The sequence below is a fragment of the Lepidochelys olivacea genome (genome assembly GCF_965140295.1).
Source record: "Lepidochelys olivacea isolate rLepOli2 genome assembly, chromosome: 1".
Lineage (NCBI taxonomy): Eukaryota > Metazoa > Chordata > Testudines > Cheloniidae > Lepidochelys > Lepidochelys olivacea.
Window position 1 is genome coordinate 169,208,387 of NC_140411.1, and position 24,417 is coordinate 169,232,803.

Sequence of the window (24,417 nt, forward strand, 5' to 3'; positions counted from 1 at the left end):
ATATTTCATCTGCCAGTATTTCTAGGAAACATGAGATTTCTGTGGTAGACAGTTTTAAGTCTAATTGAACATGATTTAGACGTTATTTTTCTCTGATTTAACATTTCTTTATTTTAAGATATTTAAAAACCATAAAGTATTGTGTGAGGAATGCATCCCAGGTTAGTTATAGCAGTCGTTCGTAGAACAGGAGATAAGCTTGTGACTTCAGCACTTTAGATACAGCCACGGGTTGCACATGGGTATCACTGATGTGAAACCACTGTCCCGCTGATTCAGCTTCTAAAGCTGTTAAAAAAAAAAAAAAAAATCTTAAAAGTAGTGCTGAAGCAGAAATGTCACAGGTTACCACCAGTTAGAGAAATTCCATTTAAGATTGGACTGTTGTAAAAATACCGGTGACGCTTACCTTGGGGAATTTCTCCACAGAGGACAAGATCAGAAAGATGGTTTCTCACAGTTCTCATCTTGGCATAGGCAGTATAGTGTCCAGACCTCATTGTGCCACTATGTTCAACCACCCCATAGAGAGAGTACAATACTCTTGTATTCCCTTCAGCAATGTTCTGTGAAGGGACAATTTTGTTATAGTATCAGTGTAGTAAGATAATGAGAGCTAAGCTAGCTGAAATGTCAGCCTTTCACACCAGTCTGCTCTGATTCCATTGTTCTGTACTAAGTCAGTTCTGATTCTGCTTGTCAGTATAGAAGCAATGTGTTAATGACAATGGATATGACCAATGTTTAAAATTTGAAGTATGCTACAGCAGAGCTTAATTGTACTTACATATAGTCTATCATATATTGCCATATGATGTGGTCAGTGAAGTTCTGAGATATGGTATGTGGAGATTCTGATTAATGGCTGACTGTTTTGAGAACATACCAAAACAGTTTTCAAAAAACAAACATCTCTTGCTGTAAGGGTTGACCCATAGGCACCGACTTCCCCTCTGCCCAGTGGGTACTCCCCCACCCGTGCACCACCTCTGGCCCTGTCCCTGCACCGCCCTCACCCCACCCCATTCCACCCGTTCCCTAAAGTCCCTGCCCCACCCTGCCTTTTCCCACCCCAGCCCCGCTGCCTTCCCGCCCCCATTCCCCCAAGTCCCCACCCATGCCCTGCCTCTTCTCCACCTCCTCCCGTGAGCGCACCACGTTCCCACTCTTCCCCCTCCCTCCTGGAAAGTCCTAGGCACCGTCATTGGCGGCAAGCAGGAAGTACTGGGAGGGAGGGAGAGGGGGAGGAGCGGGGACTCAGCACACTCAGGGGAGGAAGAGGCGGCAAGGAGGGGGTGGAGGTGGGAGGAACTTGGCTGTTGGTGGGTGTGAAGCACCCTCTAATATTTCCCCCTGGAGCATCCACAGAGTCGGCGCCTATGGGTTGACTGGTCCAACTATCTGAAAAAGAATTAAAGGATTTTTTTACTTGCCTTGCATTTAGTTGCACAGAAAGGAGCCAAGTCTATCACTTCTGGAAACTTTATGTGTTTGTTAACTTTTCGTAGATTAAATCCCGCCTAGAAATAAGATAGAAATGAAGAAACACAAACAGGGCTTTAAATCTTCACACATATAAACAGGTGATACATGTTTGTTCTTAAAAGGTTACAAGTTTAGTTATTTAAAAAAATTCCAAAAAGACTTAAAAGATTCATTTTAGAGCACAACCAACCTTTGGATGGAAAACAAAGTTGGGGGGTAGGGAAGAGGAAAGACAAACTATTACATCCGACAGTAATGCTTTTCAGTTCTTTATGGCCATGTTCCAAATTTCCTTCTGTTTATGGTTTCTCTACACATTTCTCTGGAGCATAGGGCTACATGGCTGTTTAATTTACAGATTTAGCATGTCTTGGCATCAATGACAATAGCAGTACAGTTATAAGAAAAGTATACTTTTCAAAGTTCTGGTTGGAGGACCCCTCTGATCCATTGCTAAAGACAATGCAGAATGGTTGTTTATACTATATTCTCCAGCCTGGTTTTAAAAGTCTCAAGTGATGAGCCTTCAATCACTTCCATTCAAATGCTATTCTACAGCTCAATAGGTACTATTGTTGAATATAAAGAAAAGCTTCCCCAGCTTCCTTCCTTTAATTTAATCACAAATGTATCCCACTGGATCATCTTACACAATTCCTCACTCCCTGGAGTTTCAGCTACTTAGACAGTTATATTCCTTCTTGATTGTTTGGCCAGGGTGCATTATGTAATTAATAATTTTAAACTTTTCAGTCAATCCTTTCTGATATTCATTTCCCCCTTCTCATTTCTCTCTAGTTTATTGCTGTTTTTCTGATACTGAAGAGCCCTAAACTGAAAGCTCTGTATATTCTCACCCTTCAAAAATTGCAAGCTTGTATCTAATTTACTGCCCGCAACCAGCACTTAGATGTCTTTTAGCTGTACTGCTTTCTATTTATGTATTTCTTGGAGTGAATCTCTGTTGCAGATCATCCTTCTCCATATTTAGTGAGTTTGTTTTTCAGCGTGAGTCAATTTATTTTTGTCTGTATTTCTTAATTTTGCATTCCTGGTAGGTAAGTTGTTTTAATAAATGTCTTTTTGCTAAAAGAACTCAAGAGTTCTAAGAACTATTACAGTCAGCAAGAGTAGCAGGAATGAATGCATCAGGAAGATTTCTCAAATTACTTCTAAAGTTATAGAAAGAATAGTAGTTAATGGAACAAATTTATAGGGAAGTCAAGATCCTTTAACTTCCATGGGTTATTACTATATACAATTTTAAAATACAAGAGTTAACCAGTTAACAATACCTGTTGAAATCTCTTTAAGTGAAGTGTTAAAATTGGAGGAGCAAGAGAAATTAACATTTGCTTTTTGGCATTAGTGTAAACGTGCTTCTTCTCACCTAAAGGAAAGAGAAAGCACCATTGGTTAGATAGTCAAGAATAATGCAATAACTTAACATCTAAAATTTTTCTAATATGAAAGTGAGTGAAATCACGTACTAGGACTGGAAACAATTTATGTCATCCATCATTATAATATGTTTAAGACACTGATGATTTCCCTTCAAAATTATAAAGGTTTATAAGCTGCCATCTTCATGATGGTCCTAGTTCAAGAAATTAACTAGTGTATATCAAATCACCACATCAGCAGCTTGAATAGGGTGAGTTTTAACACTAATTTCTAGGACTTCTACAGAATTACATGCTGAATGGTGCTTTTGTTAATCTGTTGGGCAAATTTCTGCATGTTTTCCTCCTATGGCTCATGTGCTACAGTAACTAAAAGTTTACATTTAAAGAGTTAAAAAAATTGTTTCATGTTCCATCCTACTATAGAGCCAGACTGTGAGCCCCCTTGCTCTACACTGGTGGTAACTTACAAGTAGTTCCATTGAAGACCATGGGGCTACTCATGAGTAAGCGCTCACTAATAGGAGAAAGGGGTTCAGTCTGGCCCGTAAATACTGGGTATCAATAGATCCAAGAGAAACTACCCATGCAAACCTGTTTAAAAACAAAGAGAATGAAGATAGCAGATATGGACAGATTCAGAGTTGGTTTTCTAGTTCGTAAGTAAAACTTAATTGGCATACTTTTTCCACTAGTCTTTGGTCCATAACGTCTTTGTGTACATACATCACAGAGCAATTTATTGATCTCACTGAGTTTCTCATTACGAGTGAACTGATATAAACAATGAAGAATTGAACCTTCTTCTATGTTTAGGTCTTCCCTGTTTGCAAGAGTACAAAATGCAGTTTCTGGGTCCTCATTCACCACCTCATATGTCTTTAACTCAGCCATATGAAGGTCATCCAAGATATCCATATCAGAGTCAGTAACAACATCTAAGTGTAATTTTTCTAAATTAGTAGCAAGTTCTTCCTCTTCCCCATGATCATCTTCTTTAACAGATAGATTGTCAAGTTCACTAATACATTCAGTAGTAGAAACTAAGCCTTTCATAGCAACATCCATATTGGTTTCATTATCTTCATATTCTTGTTCTGGATTTTCTATACTTTCATGGGCACTATGTACACCTGTAGTGGTCTCTTGATTATTTAAATCTTTCTGATTTATGCAAAGTTCTTCACACTGACTGGAAGATTCTTCCTCTTTCTTCAGGTCAGTGACATCAGAGTTTATTTCTTCCTTTGTTTCTTCATCTTCCTTCACATTTTCTTCAGGCTGTTCCACAGAACATACATTGGTTATCTGAAGCACCTTTCCTTGAATTTTTTGCTGCCGACGCTGGTTCTACAAATAAAAATATGCAGTGTACTGTACAATATTGTATAAAAGCAGAGAAAAAGTTGCAGTATTTTTATCTGCTATGCACCATTTATTTAGGAAATACCTCAATACTTTAAGCAACAGGAATTGCCATTTAAAGAGGGAATGATCTAATTTAGCAATCATAAAAGTTAGAAAGCATCAACTCAAAAGGATTATGGCCAGTATCACTCTCACTCAACTAATCAGATGCAGTCCCCCCCCACACTTCCAATTAGAATACCCTTCCTGGGTAAATCTGAATTTCTTTTATGTCCCCAAAATGTTTTTCTTGCCTATATTCCTTCAGAACCATCTAAGTGCTGTTACTGATCAGTGAAAAGCCTTCTGATGTATGTTAATGCTGTTTTAGTCAGGCAACATATGACTAACTAGTTCAGCAGTTCTGGGAATATTAACTAGTGTTGTATTAGGAAAGCAGGCAACAGAAAATATATACAACTTCACAACAGGTAAAATAAGATATTTGCACTTGAGTGGGGAGAAATTGTTAGTTGTTCCCTTGAAAATGATCATCCTACACATAAAAGTGGACTAAACAAAATGTCTAGCATTTTATCTTAAGCCTAGTGTGAAAGTGCCTAATATTTATTTTTGCATCATAACCAACCTTGGCTTGCTTTTTGGCCTGTTTCTTTGCTTTCTTCTGCAGGTGCTTACTTACACCAGGATTATCACCCCTTTCCTTCATATAACTGTCACTGTCTTTATCCTCTTCACCATCTTCATCCTCCTTTTCCTTCATCTTTTTAACATTTTTCTCATTTGAACTTTTCTTAACACTCTAAAAATCAAAACCACCAAACAAACAAACATGGTGCCACCATCATAGTTTCAAAGACAAAGACTTCAGATTAAAGATTTAATTTAATATCAATTATGTTATTTTGAAAAGAAAAAAAAAAACAACATCCCAAAATAAAATTGCAAAGAAATTGGCATATTATTGAGAATTTTCAAATTAAGCTGATGACTTTTTAGGTATTGTAACAAAACATTTACACACACACACACACACACACACACACTCTAAGAGCCTGATTCCGCTGCTCTTACGCTTACTGAGTAGTACCTTACTCCACAAGCAATCCCACCGAAATCTATGCTTGCTGAGTACAATACTACTCACTGAGAGTCAGGGTGCCAGAACCAAGCCATAAACAGTTAAAGATGGAACTTAACGTTCAGGTTTACTGATATGAATCTCACTGAATCCACAAAAGATAAATATTTTAGATAGTTTAGAATGACTTCAATAAATAGGTAGTAAGTGTTTGCAGGATCAGGCCCTCTAGTTGCTTTTATTAATATGAAAAAAGGCCAGTTCAATGCAGGAGCATTTTATCCAAGCACCCTTTGGATGAAATATATATATATTTTAAGTTTCTTCCCTTAGTAATTTTGTTTTTTTTCCTGTAGTACTACTTACATGTATTAAATACAAATTTTAAAGATGAAAGGAGATAATGTGTGTGCTGATGGCAAAAATGAAACACAGATATAAATCTAAAACAGTTCAAATATTTTTTAGATTGATCAGTTAAATAAATGCATTTACACATTAGCTGCTCGAACCATATGTCTCTTCACCTTGAGAATATTTGAAAAGGCTCTGAATATCAGCATTAGATAGGAAGCCTCCATTACTGTTCCCAATGCAGTAAATAGACAGGAACTTAATATCTGAAGAGTCATCTGAGCTATATCAGAGATATATTTCATGAGATCTATTTAAATTTTAGACTCATGACGCTGAAGAATACCTAAATGCTTACCTGAGGTAACGTTCTTTACAAGTCAGCAAACCTTTCAGTGTAGCAGATCTTTTCTCTGACCAAGACACTAACTAATGATAGGAAGATTAGCTGACAAGGCAGTAAAATCACTAATGCCCTGTCTACAGTAGCATTTCCAACCATCAGATAATCTTCAAAGAGGGCTTGTGTATCCAGAACCTATAGGGCTTATCTTAAGGAAATGCATTGTCATTCTCTATCATTTTATTGTGCAACTTTATTAGGTAAGATTATTGAAGATAATCACCTTTTGCAATTATTTATTTTTAAAAATGTCCTCTCTAAGATCCAACGAACAGAACTGCACACCAAAACAGAATATAAAAAAACCCAAACCTCTTATTCTTACCTGATCATCTAACACAGGCAGTGACAAATCAAGGAAAGACTCGTGGACCAAGGACACCTTAAGCAAACAGATTTTACTTAATATCATTAGAGAAACTTTGTTTTTCTTACAAGTCTAAACATAAATTAGAAGCTAGCACTCCCCTATTGATGTAAGGGGGGCAGGAGAGAAGGGTTCATCATTTCTTGAAGTGTGGTCATTTATTTATATGCCTATCTATGGACTTAAGCTCTTAACTTTAGGCACTCAAAAAACAAAAAAAAAATGTCCTGGCTTAGAATTTTTTGAATGTAGCATCTTTGCCATTTATTTCCCTTCTCTTTTGCCTGTTTCTGGGATTGCACCCAATGCATGCTCTTACTTGCACATACAAATATAAACAGTCATAAAATTTACATTTACAAAACAGGAAAACCATGAACCAAAACCAGCATCCCTACTAAATCTCGTAACTCAAGATCCCTGCAGTTTTTCAGAAGAGAAAATTCCACACAATCCTCTCCAAGCATTCAGTTCTCATCCCCCCCATCAAGTCCTGAGAGTACAGATGAGATTTGCAGTACAGGTGAACAGTTATTTCTATCAAATTTTTACCTTTTGAGAAACCTGCAGCTCCTGCTGCCAAGTTTTCTTCATTTCAGAAATTCCCATCTAATACATCTTATTTCTATATATATTACTACTTGTTTCTTCTGTGCACAAGTCTTATACACAGTGTTTTAGACTATACCAAGCAGACCATCTACATACCGTTCTGCACTCCTCACACATGATTGTACTAGTTAATTCTCCACCAAAGAGTCTGTCCACAAAGGTTGGTATTGCCTTTTTCTTTTCATACTCTGAAAATCAGAGAATTCATTCAAATATATAAGTCATATACAATAACTTCACCTGTACATTACTGACCGCTTTGGTTTGATGTTAAGCTGTGTCTAAACAGGGAGGATGCAGTGTAAAGTCTATGGTTTGCATTTGTTGTGCTTTGTGTTTGTTTTCCTAGAGAAAAAAATAAGCTTCACAGATTTGGGGGGGGGGGGGAAACGCGGTGGCACGAAGGTATGGAGAAAGAGAGGAGGATCGAGGCTATTAGAAAAATAGTTTTAAATTGTTTAATTTAAATCAGCATCTTTATAACATTTCTCAGCTGCATCTTTGAATGAGGAGGATGAGCATAAAATTTTTAGACCTGATACTCTAGAAAATATATTAATTTAGAAAATGTATTCTAAATCATGCAATTAAATTGCATTTGAAAATATTTAAAAAATGCATGAGTAATGAATGCACTGTCCAGGTTTCAGTTATCGAAAATAATTTTTAATTGTTCTTTTACCTTTAATTTTCTTTTTTAGCTCTTCATTTTTTTGGTCAGAGTCATTCAATGCCTTAAATATTCCAACACTTACTCGCTGAAAGTTAGAGTAAATAAATATTCCATCATAAGACTTTATTAAACATTGTTTCCTAAATGTGTGTTCAGTTAAGCATTTCAGTTGGACAGAATTCCATATTCACCAATTAAAAATAATTCAGATTAATAAACTATAACCATACTAGGAAAGTAACAAGACTGCACTCTGCAGAAACATGAAATATGTCCCACATTTGGGCTTTTTTAAAGCCATTGCCAGGTGTTTCAGTTAATGTATTTAGTAGGAAGTCCAAGGAAGAAACAGTCTCCCAACTAAGCCCTGACGCAAACAAACCATAAAACCTCCAGAAGGATCCCTCACCCTACTAAAACAAAATATTTGTTTTATAAAACTCTTGTAGACAACCACCCACCTTCCAAACCAATTGCTTTTAAAGGTGCTTTTACAGTAATATGAGGCCAGCAATTTATTAATATGTACATTTATGAGGGACTTCAGACACCTATTTCAACTTCTTGTTACGTTAATATTAGCCCATTGCTTTCAACATGGGCAGAACTGGGCCCACTGTTTAGTACTCTTGATTCTATTAGTACATCATCATCAAAAGATAGAAAATAACCCAAGATTCACCAGAATGCACTCCTTCAAGACCACAGTTTTATCTAGAGAACAATATTTATCGACTTGTTTTCCCCTCTGTGGCCAGACCCAAATACAAGCAGCTGGACTCCCTAAATAGCTTCCTTTTATGGATGATTGTTTGGGAAGAGAGAGGATAAAGAAATCCTCTAACTAGCCCTCCTCAATAATCCTAATGTTGATCCCACAATCATGCAAATGACAATGTGGACAAATCAGTTCAGTATTAGCTGGGATGTACTCTAAAAATTCCTTGCAGACCTAACGAAAAGGGCTAAAACTTAAAACAGTTAGCTCTGTTTACAATACACCTAACAATAATAAAAGACATTAAGAAAAAGCTTACTTTGTTTAAGTATACTGATTTTAGCACTTTGTTGAACACCCACACTGTTATATACTACAATGAAATAAGTACTTACTTGGATCTCCTCTGCTCTCATCCCATCCAGTAAATAACGAAGCAATTCCTGACTGTCTTGCTCCTGGTAACCTTTAAACCGTATTGCTCTGTTTAAACAGAATGAGAATGATATAATATATATAAAATTAAAATGTGAATTATTTTCAACTTGTCCACAGAAGACAGAAACAAGTCTCAAGAGCTGATGAAACAGATACCTGTATGTATATGGAAACTTCTGAAAAATATGAAGCTGAGAGGGTAGAAAGTCTCATTTTATATGATTTTTCATTTCACTTTAACTCATTTCTATTTTAGTCTACACCAATGTCTTTGAAAAGTTTATAAATACCATCTGAACCTCTGCTGAGACATGCACGGTGAGAAGTAAATGAAAACGTTTTTTGTTAATAGTAAAAACTGCCCTACTACTACATAATCCAATGTTTCCATTAATTCTTTCAGTCATTATTATAATGCATTATGTGCAGATACTCACTTTTTACAAATCTGAGCAAAGAGTTCTTTAGGAGTGACAGTTCCCTTTTTAGTCTCTTGCATCTCTGAAAGGAACTGACACATAGCTAATGTAAGGGGCCCAGGCTGCTCAAGCTTTATCACCATAGGTTCCTTTTTAAACAAAAACAAAAATCAAGTTTTGTTTTGCATTCTTAATTCAGTCAGAGTTATGGAGTCATTTGAAATTAGTTCAATATTATAAAAATTGAACACTTGTTTTAACTTCCTGAAATATGATCCATTATAAAACATTTAGAAAAAGCCTAATTCTCTGATTTTCTAAATGAAACTACAGGGAATAAGTTAACATAAGGCAGAAATGGTTGAAACATAAGGCAGAATTTCCTCATTACACAGTAGTCTTAGACTCAGCTCACTAAGGATAATGTATTGTTTAATTTCAACTGTGAATGTTCTGGGTTTCTTTGATTTATTTTTAAACAACAACATTTTTGTGTTTGTTCTTGTTTTACAATGCACAAAATAACCCCAAAATACCCTCAATGTTAAGTGTCCGGAGATTTCCTTAGCTTTCATTTAAATTTTCAAAAATGTGTAAGCTCCCGAGTCCCCAGGCTGAAGGAATAGCAGGATCACATCAAAGGGCAGCGGTTATCCTTCCTTTCCAAATTTTAAAATTTCATTGAAAGTGGCATCTGACCAGACCTCACTGATGCCAAAGTTACATGAATAATTTTTTTAATGTAATGGGAATACTTCTATGAATTTACAATATTCAGCATATTAAATCTGCTACTTAACTGTACATCTTGGGTGAACTCCTGACTCCACTGAATTCAATTGCAAAACTCCCACTGACTTTAATGGAGCCAGGACTTAGGTTTTTCCCTAAAATTTCTTCAAAACCCCAAAAAACAACTGACTGTTTTTTTAATGCACCTAAAAAATTACTTTATAAATTGCAGCATACATACTGTTGAAAATTCCAATGGCTCAATGTTAACTGTTGTTCCAGGCATTTTAACCTCCTTCAACAGGTCTCTCAGAAGTGGTGTCTGTGATAAATTCTATAAGAGATCAAAAAAAATCAACTTAACGTCTGGTAATTAGGAAAAGTCAACTACTCATGCAATTAAAAAAAGTGAGTAATGTAGTGGTTACAACATTATTTTTCAACACCTAGAAGTTGAGTGCAAACTACCACATTAGATACAACTGTAGGAAGTTTGAGAAAGTGGGGTTATTTTCACTGAACTCTAAAGTTAAAGAATATTAATTAATAACTTTTTGTTTAAAACATTTAACATTTGAAAGAGTTAGCACTAACCATTTTCAGTTATTTCCTTAATCTCTATACCCTGACTTAGTCTATAGTTCATATTATAGGCAAAACAGATGAGTCATTATAGTGTAATAAATATAACACAGCAAACAGTTTGTACCGGTCACTCACAAGTCTGCCTTTCCACTCCCAACGTGTTTCTGCATATCTCCTCCAAGATTTATCATCAATCATTTTAACTTCATATGGCTAAAACTTCCTGCCCAGCTCTCCTCGTCCTACCACCACCATCGTTCTGTTTGTCACCGAGGTGTGTAAACTGGGGGGCATATTTGACTCCTGCCTCTCTCTTGCCTCCCACATCCAGACAGTATCTAAATCCTGCCACTTCATAACAGTTCCAAATGTGGGCTAGTGAACAAGGCACTATAGCTTAGTGGCTAGAGCACTGGACTGGGACACAAGAGAACCTGGGTTCTAGTCCTCGCTGTCACTGGCCCGCTGAATGACCTTGGGTAAGTCTCTTTGCATCTGTGGCCCAGTTATAAAATGGGGATAGTAATGCTTACTTCCCTTTGAAAGGCACTTTGAGATATGCTAATAAAAACCACTATATCAGAGCAGCTAAGTTATTGTTACACTTCTAGAACCCTAGTTCAGGCCCTCATCTTTCATTACTACTGCTACCTCCTTTCTGACCTCACTGACACACATTACACCCCCCCGACCCTCCCCCCAGTCCATTCAAGAGGTTGTTCTGGTCACATACCCACCTTTCTGTGCCCTTATTTTGGCTTCCTATTCACCATTATCAAATTCAGGCTTCTAATACTCACCATGAGGACCATTCACAACTCTGCAGCTGTTCCCCTTTAGTTATTTGCTCTTATTGTGTTGTTCTTCTCTCCCAACCACTACACATGACCAGCCTTGAATGTCAATTTGTCTGCTTCTCCCACAAATGACCACTTGCTTCCATGTGGAACAGGAATATCACCTTTCCCTCAAGACCCATTTCTGCTGCGCTGCCTATAAATGATGGCTAGGTACTGTAGACATCAGGTATCGGAGATTTAAGAGAAAAGTAGACTTATAATTTGAAAATTCTTAAATTCTTAAATCTCCTATACCTGATGTCCACAGTACCTATGTGATCTTCTTTCATCAACCTAAGTACCTATGTGATCTTGCTTTCATTAACCATCATCCTCTGTTTCCCCTCCCCAAACCCTTCATTTTTTCTCCTCTACAACTGACTTGTTCTGTTTGGTCTCCAATTAGACTGCAAGTTCTTTCGGGAAGGGATCATGTCTGCATGCCTGTATAGCATCTACTACATTAGGCCCTGACCTATTTTAGGTCCTTTTGGGGCTACTACAATACAACATTAAAAATCTGAATCTGAAGTGGTTGTAACAATATTTAGTGTACCTGCATAACAGCATTAAAGAAACATGTATTCCCCAAGTTACTAAGTCCTTTCACAGTCACTGCTGCACTGATATTTGAAGAATTGTCTTCTTTGATCACGCCCTCGTTGTTTTCCTTCTCCTGCTCATTTTGGTTTTCTTTTTCTACTTTTTTATTTTCAAATTCTTTGTTTTCTTGATCTTTTGACACTGAAATACAAAAAAGAAAAATGTTAGATACTTGGGGTGAGTTGGAAACATTCAAATATTTTGTGGACCTGGAAAAATGCTCCACCTTTAAAGACAGCAGTAGAAAACTACAAGGGTTAAATTTTAAACCCATGCCATTCAAGAATCACATTTCAGATATTACATTTCAATGCTGTGCAAGAAGTGACTTCAAAACCTAACATAATTTAACAAGACTAACTGTGGTGTTTAATATAATCATCTGTTGAATACTGTCATTTAACAGACATGCACCTTGAAATTTAATGTGTTCTTGGAAATTCCATATCTGTGGAGTCAAAAGTCATTCTACCGTAGCATTTTCTACAGTACCCACCACTACAGCATCTGAGATCATGCTGCACAAATGTTAGCCTTGTTTCTTAGCAATAATTTTTATACATCAATAATCACCATTAAGGATGTCTGTCCCAGAAGTCAGTGGAGCTACCTGTCTGTTCCTCACCTATTGGAAAGGTTATTTGTCTCATCTGCCTGCCCAGCAAAGTGAAGAGAGGTGGAATTTAAATCTTAACTAGTGTGGACTAGGGCTACAAATGTAATTTGAAACAAAGCAACTACATTAATAGGAACACTTCAGTTATGGTTTTAGCCACATAGTTCACAGGACAGATAAAATATGGCCCAGGCAACATACTTCATTTCTGATCTGTAGGAACCACTTTTAGAGGTGAAAGTGGAGTTCAGCGAATCTCACTGAATCCTCAGTTTTTCTGCTAAAACTGCCAGTTGTGACGATAACTTGTCTGCTAAGAAATGGATTAGCATTACTAATTCAGAGAAAGTTGTATTCAGTCATACTCACCTAGAAAAAATGGTTATTTACCTTATAGTACTTGGTTCTTAGAGATGCTGTCATCCCATTTTAGATGTGCATGCTCCTTGCATGAAATTAGAATAGCAATGTCTTTGTGCCTCCCCATCCCCCAGCCATGGACATAAAGGGCAGAGCAGCCACAACCATCTCTCAGTTCCCCTGCTAATTCAAAATCTCAGGTAAAGAGGACTCTGAACAAATATGAATAGAAGGATGACATCTAGAAGAACCAGTTACTATAAGGCAATTAATGGCTTTTTCTTCTTTGAGTAGGACTCTTTGCGGATTCCACTCTAGGTGGCCAATAAGCAGTGCCCCATTCTGGAGTCCTAATTGCCAATAACTAAACAGTGGCCTTCCAAATTTGGTGTCTGATCTCGTGGCCAGGTCAAAGGTATAGTATTTAATACAGCAGTGAGATTACTCGGCGTAGCTTCCTTGCAGACTTCAGTGGGGATCCATGTAAAGCATGCAGAGGAGGTAGCCTGTGCTCTAGTAGAATGAGCTTTGATATTTGGTGGAAGGGGTGTAGCAGCATGTGATAGATTACCTAGTGCATTTCAACCTATTGAGATACTGGCTGGGAAGAAATGGCTTGCCCCTTAGAAGTGCTGCTTATGGCAACAAAGACAGGGAGACTGTCCAAAGGGCTTTGGCCTATCAAGATAATATAGCAAGAACCTAGAACATCCAAGGTGTAAAGATTCTTATCCCCTGAAGGAGAATGGGGTTTTGGAAAGAAAACAGGGACATTAATAGATTTCCACTTAAAATGGAAATCTGATAACTTTGGGAGTAAACTTGGGATGAGATCTCAACATCACCTTCTCTCTGTAGAATACTGCATAAGGAGGGTCAGCTTTGAATCTGTCTATTTAGATTAAGGTAGTGGTGCAAAGTGCTGAGAAGTTAAGTTTTAAAAAATAATAAAACTAAATATAAAAAAGAGGGAGAATTTGCTGGGAAATTGCTCTACCTAGAGAAAAATTGCAAGGAGGGGAAAATTCCACTAAGGGACAGGGTGCAGACATTCCTTGCTGCTATGGGAAATAAAAGAGAACTGAGATATAGTTGCAGCCACCTTGCCCTTTATGGCCTCAGAGAGGTCCCCCATGGGGACATGCACAACACAGGCACGGATGCTACTTTTCACAATCTCATCTCATATGCATCTTGTGCCCCTAGAGTGGAATCTACATAACACATACTCTAAGAACAAGATTCTGATTCCATAAAGAATTTTTTCTGTTCCCATATTTTCCTTTTGAAAAGGTTTAGAAACATTAGGTGAAATCATGACCCCATTTCCTAACATCTAAACCCCACAATTAATATTGTATTGTCTTGATTTACAGCCATGTCTGCTGGACTCAAGGCGCTTTCAGTGTACTATATAGCTTACACATACTTACCTGTACTTGGTGTGTCAACACAAGCTTGTTTTCTAACACAATCCACGAATTGGCCCAATCGATTTGAACTATTATATGGGACTTCATTATCACACAAGTAGCACCTTTCTCCCAAAAAGAAGCCAAAGGAGTGCAATAAAAAAAAAAAAAAAATTATATTTATATGGCATCAAATCACAACATCTAGGTCATTTCTGAACTACTCCATTATACACATCTGTAAATGCTATAATTTTATAACAATTTTTGATACCAATTTACCTTCATTAAAGAAAAAGAGTGCAGGGATATGGGAGGTGGGGATCATATAAACCCTAACTGGGGGAGGGATAACTCAGTGGTTTGAGCATTGGCCTGCTAAATTGTGAGTTCAATCCTTGAGGGGGCCATTTAGGGATCTGGGGCAAAAACTGGGGATTGGTCCTGCTTTGAGCAGGGGGTTGGACTAGATGACCTCCTGAGGTCCCTTCCAACACTGATATTCTATGATTCTATGTTGACTTTAGGCCATCCTGCAGTCCTTACTCATGCAAAACTCAAATTCAGTGGGAGTTCTGCCTGAATAAAGAAAATAAAGGATCAGGCCCCAAAGGAAATGATTACAAATATTAGTGGATACAAGTATAAAAGTTGAAGTTTATTCTATCCAAACATTTATTTTGTTATATTTAGTCTGAATAAGACATGAACAAGTGTATTCTGCTTATCCCGTTAATGTTTAGTTTTATTTGCCTTTTTTTATTGCTGATACAGTTGTGTGTTTATTTCTATGAGAACAAAAACCAAATAAGTATACCACTAGATCACTGCACTGTGTTTCATGTAATTTTGCTGAGAATAGCCACACTGTTAGATGGAAATATTCTATTTATCCACAGAGCAGATACAGCATTGGGAGAACAATGCAACCTTCCCCATACTGTCCTGTCAATCTACCTCAACTCTGACTTTGAGGAACCACCTGTCCTGTTACATGGTATAGACTTGCACTAACATATGTAACCAAACAGACCTGCTTTGACATACTGAAACATCATATAAATGAGGATATATAAAGTACACTTATTTTTAAAGTGTTAGGCACAAATGCATTTAGCAGATTTCAGGATTACAAGGAAGTATGGATTGACTCCCGTTTTTGGGAGCAGAGGACGTTTATAATGAAGCTTTTTTTTCTAACCCACTAGGATCCTCAATACAAAGCACGGAAAGAACATCTATATATAACCAATCTTTCATCTAACCTACTTAGGAATCTATTTTTTTGTCAACTGTTTTGGAAACTTGGTAAATTTTTAAAAAGGCTCACAATCACCATTTTAATGGGCAACACATGACAAAAACTTAAACAGGTACCATCCTCTTCACTGTCTCTATATCAGCTAAAAAGTTTTGAATGGAGGAGAGCGATTGCAAAGTTCTTTTTATACTGTACAAGAGATTAATCTAAGATTTTAGCATCTCCTTTGTATATTAATCACACCAAGAGATTTGAAGAACTATGTTTGGCTTTTAGTTTTAAACATCCACTTTCCAGTGAAATACTGTATCACACCAATCAGTTTTAAATTCTTCATGAAGTCAGTTGTTTTTACACCAGAAAGCCTGATGTAATAATTCTTTTTTTTATAAACTAGGTGCAATATTTGTGTCACACAATTTAGAATATCTTTTAAAAGAAGGAAATTTACACACTAAATATTTCACTTAAGAGTTAGTCATTGTATAAATCACCACAGCAACTTTATCTAAAAAGCACAATTACAGTATGACCACTAAAACCTTAATTTCTAACAAGACTGAAAGATTTAACATTTATCACTAATTATGTTACGTAGCCTAAGATATATGTATATTAGTAATGTTCAGACTGAAAGAGTGCGTTTCTTGAGTGACAGCATTAAGGTTGATGTGGGATGTTAACATGAACCTGTTCACATTTCAATATTATTAAGTGAATGTATTAAATGTTAACAATATTAACTAACTGGTCAGGGTCAGTCTTACGGTAACACTGTAGTAAAAGATTTTATTAATTATTTCAGCAACCATAACTCTAAGTAAAAAGTTTTTTTGTATGGAAATATCCTGAAAGTTTCAGTGTATTATTTTGAGAAGTCTACAAACAAAACACAAATAAATCACACCCCAGTTTTTATTTTCTTCCAGTTATGACTTATAACTGTTGCCTGACAAACTCACCACACACTCCAGTTGTCCAAACTGAGAACCAAACAATGGGGTTCTGATCTTGGTGTTGTATAATGCTTTAAAGCATGTTGCTCTTGAGAATTTCTGCCACAGCCCTATAACATTGATAACCAGAAGTGTCACAAAACCCAATGGACTATCAAGTGGAAAAAAAAAATAAATTCAGACTATAAACAAATTTTTAATAAATAGCTAACAATTAGCTAAGCAAATAAAATAATTAGTATGAATACGTCCTTAAGTTTATGTCTACAGACAAAAGGTACTAGTTGAATAAAGGATAATTATCAAATAGTAAGGGATTTGGACACATAACTTCCTTAGGTGCTTTTGAAAATCCCAACTTTAAGTCCTAAAAAATGAAAAAAACTATTAGGCGTACATGATTCTAAATTAAGTAACCCATATTACTACTACATATAAGCTCCTGCAATAGAAATATTAATAGAAATATTAAATATTATTACAAGCAAAATAGTCTGTATTTTCAAGAAGTGGAAGTCATCATGATGGAGTCTGGTCCGTAAGTCTGCTAAATGCCTTTGTGCCAAGTTTCTAGATACTTTTAGTAGCAATTCAGAGCAGACACTTTTTGCCAGATTGAACTATATTAAATCATTTGTGTAGCACCACATCTGGCTACAAGTTTAACAGTAAATGAAAATTTAGAGGGTTAATTGGACGCTCTCTTTCTTAACTGCATTATGCAACATTGAAGGGTATTTAAAAAAAAGAGAAATACCCTATGGCCACATTTTAGACATAACCATATTGAAGGGCTTTCATCAGCTTCCTCTTCAGATTTATCTTGTCTCTTATTGTCCGTCTTGCAGTCCTGACAAATGTTCCACTCCACATTCAGCAATGCCTTTTTCAAATGGCCTTGTTCCAATCCCTTGCGAATGTGCTTGCAAGCAGGTTCTATGAAACAGAAAGTACAGAGATAAAATGAGGAACAGTCACATTTTTGCCAAGTAGTCAGTATGGACACAGACTTCTAGATGTCATAAAAAAGGTGACAGGCCCACGAGCTCAAGTGGCCTTTTCATAGTTAAGAAGACAATGGCAGGTTAGGGGAAGTAACTGGAAGCTGTGGCAAAGATTTGACAAAGAGTGCATGTCCATCCTTCATTACAAGAGTTCGCAATCTGGAGATATTGTTGGACTGTCAGCTCTTGCTCAAATATGACCAAATAGCATTACTGAATAAGACTGTCAAACTTCTTCTGGATACAGACCTAGCCACCATAATCTATGCCTTTGTCATTTCAAGACTAGATAACTGAATTGTGCTCTGTCACAATTCAAGGCAGCTGCATCTGTATTTCCCCTCAGTGGTTCAACAAAGGTACCCACTCTCAGGCTTCCCGCTCCCCTGGCCATCACCTCTCTTGGGTGAGAGACATGTGTCTCTCTGCCTCCTGACCAAGATATTTCCAGGCTGCACAGTTTCCTGATTATACTGTGAATTCACCAGCAAAGTCAGGCTGCCTAAGCAGACCTGCTTAGCTTCTCTTCTCAGAGACGATACAGAGTGTAATTGCTACAATTATAATTTTCCACACAACTCTTTCTACGCAAGCTTATTTGTTCTTTGGGTGAAAGCATTACAGAGAAAACATATTAAAACAATAAAAGAATGTGCATGCATGCTAATAAACTTTCCAGAGATCATGACAACTAACATGTGATCTGGCAGAAGCAGTCCTTCAAACCCCCACAAAGGGATCACAAGTTCGTAACAGCCCCAGTTCAAAACTAGCACCCAGTCTCATGGGCTCTCAATAGTCCAAGTCCTTCCAATCCTACCCTAAGGGTTGGGGCCTTCCAGGGACCAGGGGTCCTGTCTGTTTGCTGCATCAGGAAGAAAGCACTGAGCCAGTTTAAAACCAGGCTATTTACCCAAAAATCCTTTCTTTGTCTGTTGGTCCCTGGAAAATCCAGTTTGAGCTAATATATGCGCGCCTCTCCAGGGGGGTTGTGTCAAAGGGCTAATAACTGGAGGAATTACATTAGCACATATGAAGTTGCACTCAATCTCACAATGACAAAATTTGATTTTTAATACAATGGATCCTAAAGTCAGTAAATTCAATTAAGTAAGAGTTGTGCAGGATATTATTATTTTTGCCACATTATCTACGTAGAGTTACATCTTAAATCCACCCAGAAACTGAAGCCGATGCAGAATGTTAGCCACTATGGACTGGTCTACACTGGAAATTTACATTGGCACAGCTATGTTTCTCAGGGGAGTGAAGAAAAATCCACACAGTTGAGAGACAGCTATGCCAACCTAATCTCCAGTGTAGACAGCACTTGGTCGACAGAAGAATTCTTCCTTTGACCTAGGTACTGCCTCTTGGGGAGGTAGATTACTTACAGCAGTGGAAGAACCGATCCTGTTGCTGTAGTGAGTATGACTGCTGCAGTGTTTTAAGTGTAGATGTAACCTTAGAGGCTTCTCTCAGCAGAAGCATAAGGCAACAGGATCTTCACTGTTTGTCCGTTAGATTCCAAATGAAGTATAAGGTATTGGTTTTGATCTATAAATTCGTAACGACTTGACAGACTGCCTATGCCATATTGCCAGAGCTACAGTCAGTGGCATGAGATGATGGGTCTTTCAGTTTAAAAGAGGGAGTTGCCTGCAGTTTATTCTTCATGAGGGGCCACTTTCCATGTTTGCCTGAAATAACTTGCATCTCTTGGCTTTTTGGGCACAGTCTGAAGTCCATCTATTTACCCAGGCTTTAATAGGAAGAATCGATATTGTCATAGAACCATAGAAATGCAGCGCTGGAGGGGAACAAAAGAGGTCATCTAATCCAGAGGTAGTCAATTATTTTTTGTCAAGGTCCAAATTTCTTGGTCCAGGTATAATCAAACAACAGTAATTATAATAAGTAAATAAAAAGATTTTGGGGTCAGTTCAAAAGCATCTAGCAACCCAGATTTGGCCTGCGATCCAACTGACTACCCCGATCTACTTCATCCCACCACAGTGATGCAGGATTTAATATACTTAAGTGCTGTATACGTATATGCTGAGTGCTAGTATTTGCTAGTGAGAGGGATATTGTTTGAGTTTGATTTTGATTTTTTTATTTCTAGACTTGGTTATTTCTAGGCTTTGAGTGAAGAGAAGCTGTTGGTTTTGCCTTTTACATGTCAAGAGGTTTAATTTATGTACAAAGAGGTTACAATTCACTGTTTATGCATAACCTGTGAGTCAGTAAACTGAAGCAATGCATTTTAAGATTTTCCTAAGAGCCAAATAGAAACAGGTTTGGAGGCTGGTGGAAGAGTATACAAAAAGAAAAGCTACAGCTTGGAGAAAACAGACCTTTGAAGCAGGGCTGGGATCCTGTAATGAAGCTGAAAGGAAGGATTATGCTCATTTTGTTCAGAACTTCATTTTACTCTGAAAGAGGGGCAGACTTTTGACCAAAGGTCAAAAAGTGTTATGGTAGCCTGTAAGTTCATGGAAGACAGATGGCAGTGAGGAAACTGAGGCAGCATTGACCTTCAAAGCCAGATGGAGTAAGATGCTGCTATTACAAGGAATAATAATTTTTCTGAAACGCATTTATAATTGTCATACGTGTTTATAATTGTGCATTTTAATTCATACCCTTTTCCTGTTAACATACCGATCCACCCAGAAAAGAAAAAAAAAAGGAAAAAGAATGTGTACTTGCCATTACACATACAGGGCCTGGCTCTGCAGGCCTTTTATACCATGAATGTCTCATGGGATTCCGGGGCATTTCCATGTGAATTGAAATGACTACTGAGAAGAGGTTTTCAGGATTGGACCTATATGACAGTAAATATTGAATCTTTGATATTTTGTAGATTTCCTACCAAGTTTGAGAAGCAATACTGAGGCTTTCTGAAGGACTAAGTTTCAGCTGGATAAACTCATTCTTTACAATTAAACATTCAAAGTAGTAAAAGTGACTACTGTAAATGCCTTCTGATTATTAATGGGTTTTCAATGCTCCTCACTTTGAAGACAATGAAACATTTCTTCCACAGTACTTCAGACTTCTCTGAAAAATTTTTTGTTATGAAACATACCCAAAATATCCTGAGACTCATCATCAGCCTGTGTATTTTTTCCCTTTGTTCGCCTCTTTCCCATATTACTGCTTTGTAGTTTTCCTTACACAGAACAATCACCTAATGGGGGGAAAAAAACCAAAACATTAAATTCAAAACTAGATTTTGATTCTGCTTGTAGGAGGTTATACAAAAGGTAGCAGCAATCTAACAAATTAACTAGTTTTAAATTAACTGAATTTCAAGGGCACATGAATTCATAATATTTCTGTACATTACAGCTAATGCACATTTTGACCCCACTTCTGCAACCTGATCTGACCCTGAGATGTATGGGACTCCACAAGGGCACAGAGGTCTTCAATTCGTAAGAGTGGGGTCTCAAATGTCAGCAAAATTCCCCTACACCTTTTATGGCTCACCTTAATGTTTTAGGCCACAAAAGTTTTAGGAGGCAACTGTCATATTAGCAGCTTTATCACATTTAAATACTGAAGTTACTTATTTAATGAACTCTCTACTTTTGATTTATTGGAAATGCCTTCTTTTTTTTAAATGACTTGCTCAGCAACATTAAATAAATTGTTATTCTAACAGCATTTGACAATATACTGGAGATTCAGATTTCTTCTGGCATCAATGTCTCTTCAATTCTGGGAGATTTCAGTTTTTGTATTCATACAACTATCTAGTAAATAATGCAATTTGGAACAACTGTTTGAGTATACCCTTAGAAAAGGACCTAGAGAGGCATCAGTCTCTAACTTCATGACAGAGCCTTAAGCAAACTCTGCATTTATGCTTGTCTTAAATAACAACAACAAAAATCAGGTACTGTATGTATGGTTGGACGTATATAAACAGAAAAAGGACAAGAGTAGCTGAATTCAGAGGGGATCCCCCAAAGAAAGGTCAGATATCCGACCTTTGACACAAAAACGAATTCCCACCACATTTTTAAAAGGACAAGTTTACCCAGGAGGTAACGAATGTAAAGATATACTACATTCATTTATGTGAAATATAAAGTAGCACTTTAGAGGGTGTGGCAAATTTAACACACTGAAAGTTCAGACTAAATAAATTATAGATCTGGAAAAGGAATTAGTTGCACACTCAAAAATAAAGTTGCAATTGTCAACCTTTAGCTAAACCAAAGTACTGCATTTCTACCCTACGCAGACTTACCGTACCAGGTATGCAACCTCTCTATCTCGAGCCACTTCTCCCACCACCACCGCCATGCCTCCACAGGAGATGTAGCCCCTTGGGCTACACCCCCCCTCCCCCCTCCATGCAGAGTGAGCGTCACACAGCACAACACGTGTTATTTGGTCCACATCTGCCCAGGGACCCTGAGCCTCCCCCAGGCACGCTCTCAGCACAAGGAGACCTCGCTGCCATAGGTGCTGGAACTGCTGCACCCCCTGGCTTGACGTGGTTTCCCTCATATACAGGGTTCACAGTTTGGTTCAATGGCCCTCAGCACCCCCACTATTCAAATTGTTCCAGCGCCCCCTGCCATTCCAGCTCCCAGCCCCAAGGGGCCCCGGGATAAGGCTGCTGCAGCTGCCCCCCTTCCCCGCCCCGCCCCAGGGAGCGGGCGCACAGGGCTGCTTACCCGCCCACGTGGAGCGACGAGCACCGAGTCTTCCAGCTGCTGCCCCCAGCGAGGCAGCCACGGCAGCCGGCCCCTCCTCTCACACTAACCCAAGCCTGGAGTGCCGCGCACCCTAACTCGCCCGGCAACTCGGGGGCAGCCCGCTGGCTCCGATTGGCTAGTCAGCCTCTCCTGAGCCCGCCTCCGACGCGTTACGGACGGGCACCAGAACCAGTGGGAAAGCCCCACAGCCCCGTCCCAGCCGCGCAAGAGCTGGGCCGGGAGCGGACACGAGGCGCCTCAGGCTAGGAGAGTAAGTGACTCGGAGACAGGTGGGGGGGAATAAGGGAGGGTAAATAACGTGGTGGAATCCAGGGAAACTCGCTGAGCCTAAGCCCCTCACCTGCCAGTGTCGTGAAGCGCGATGTTTTACGGCACCTATTTCCGGCTCGGCGTAGTTTTACGGCTTCCGCCCTCTTCCAGCAGCTGAGCTGTGAGCGTGACTTGGCCCAGGACGAGAGGCAACGGCTCTTTATCACTTCCGGTGCGTTGCATAGTGGGAAACTGGAGGGGAGTTGAGGTCGGTCGGTCGGCGAGAGACCGCGAATCAGGAAGGGCAAGAGTCGCAGCGCAGGCGCGATGGCGCAGTGGCTGTGTTCCCTCCCAGCCCACGGCCGGGGCGGTGAGTTGCGGGCCCGTGCTGGGCAGGGAGCGGCTGCGTGGGGCGCTGTAGCGCTGCGAGCTGCCCAAGCGGGGCGGGGCCGGGCCGATCCCGGGCCCAGCGTGGTGATTTAAAGCTCAGATTTTCAAATCATTCAGGGGAACCGTTTCTGCCCCTGTGTCGTCCCCCGTCGGCCAAAGCGCCTGCGCCCAGGCCCCCACAGCGGTGCGGGGAGGTAACGCCTCTCCCTGGGCCCGCGGCTGCGGTCGGTGGGAGCTGAGCTTACACCGGCCCCTTCTTCCGGTCTGGGGCAGGGGCGCCCGGCAGCCCCTGGCCGCTCCACGCGCGGTGGGACCGGCGGCTCAGCAAGCGGAGTTGTGAGAGCGTCTTGCTAAAGCGAAGGGACCATTCGCGGGAGCGTGGCCCATTGGCACCTGCAAGACGCTCCGGCGACTTATGCTCAGCAATCGGTTCCCCCTTGTGTGAGGCTGGGCGTATCCGATGAAGTGAGCTGTAGCTCACCAACGCTTATGCTCAAATAAATTGGTTAGTCTCTAAGGTGCCACAAGTACTCCTTTTCTTTTTGCGGATACAGACTAACACGGCGGCGACTCTGAAACCTTTACCAGACCTGAAGCAGAGCTCTGTGTCGCTCAGAAAGCTTGTTTCTTTCACCAACAGACGTTTGGGCCGATAAAAGATATGATCTTGCCCACCTTGTCTCTTTAGTAGCCGGGGACTGACACGGCTAACACTGCTGATTCAACACTTGTTTACTCAGGCTCAGGCCCTACAAAAATCTTATGGACATGTTTAACTTTACACACTGTTGGTAGTGCCCCTGAAGTCAACAGGACTACTCAAGAGTGCACAAAGTTAAGCCTTTGCGTGTGTATTTGCAGGACAGAGGCCTAAAAAGTTATTAGTACCATACTCAAACCTTGATCTTTGTGCAAATCTCTATTATTAGTGGGAAATTTGCTGTGGATTTAGCATAGACTAGCTCTACTTTTTAGACTTTGTGTGTTTTGAAAAATGTAATTTGTTCCTCTTTCTAGAATGGGTCCTCCCCTAAGGATAGGAGTGCTTACTGTAACAACTGTCAGTGCTGGAAACCCCACTGTGGGGTCTGAAGGGCCAGAGAGATTCTTTTGGCTCATGTATCATCACTTGTAAAAATTTCTCTAATTAGAATTTAGTTAACCATTTGGTTGAGATGTAAGGCTTAGTAAAATTCATCACAGTTTCCCACGTCTATATTGGCTCTGCAGGCTAATATTAGCAAAATGTAGAAGAGTTTGTCACTACAGTAAATATGTCTTTGAATGCACAGTGAGCAGTTCCAATGAGCAAGAATGTACCATTTCTACCATCACTTTTCTGACCATAAT

At 39.0% G+C, this 24,417-nt stretch overlaps 2 protein-coding genes across 6 annotated transcripts in view; one reads left to right on the forward strand and one right to left on the reverse strand.

Moving 5' to 3' along the window:
* On the reverse strand, nucleotides 1-22,901 carry USP16 (ubiquitin specific peptidase 16). Of its 3 annotated transcripts, none has more exons than XM_084646149.1 (18): nucleotides 22,769-22,901; nucleotides 20,784-20,885; nucleotides 17,443-17,621; nucleotides 16,692-16,795; nucleotides 14,490-14,593; nucleotides 12,034-12,221; nucleotides 10,295-10,387; nucleotides 9,340-9,470; nucleotides 8,860-8,947; nucleotides 7,756-7,831; nucleotides 7,170-7,261; nucleotides 6,420-6,476; nucleotides 4,885-5,058; nucleotides 3,572-4,238; nucleotides 2,781-2,875; nucleotides 1,434-1,520; nucleotides 410-566; nucleotides 1-288 (listed from the first exon to the last, which is right to left on the reverse strand). In XM_084646149.1, the coding sequence occupies exons 2-18, from the start codon at nucleotides 20,845-20,847 to the stop codon at nucleotides 167-169; spliced, it is 2,478 nt and encodes an 825-aa protein (XP_084502275.1). In that variant the 5' UTR covers nucleotides 20,848-20,885; nucleotides 22,769-22,901; the 3' UTR covers nucleotides 1-166. The 3 variants fall into 3 exon arrangements, with proteins under 3 accessions (XP_084502275.1, XP_084502274.1, XP_084502276.1); XM_084646148.1 differs by lacking the exon at nucleotides 22,769-22,901 and adding an exon at nucleotides 22,387-22,490; XM_084646150.1 differs by lacking the exon at nucleotides 22,769-22,901 and adding an exon at nucleotides 21,954-22,051.
* The window catches only part of RWDD2B (RWD domain containing 2B), a 6,965-nt gene continuing 5,127 nt past the window's right edge, over nucleotides 22,580-24,417 (forward strand). Inside the window, exons 1-2 of one of the 3 annotated variants that reach the window (XM_084646181.1) lie at nucleotides 22,580-22,678; nucleotides 22,849-22,909. The gene's annotated coding sequence lies outside the window, so the exon portion shown is untranslated. The other 2 variants (XM_084646180.1, XM_084646179.1) reach the window with 2 other exon arrangements.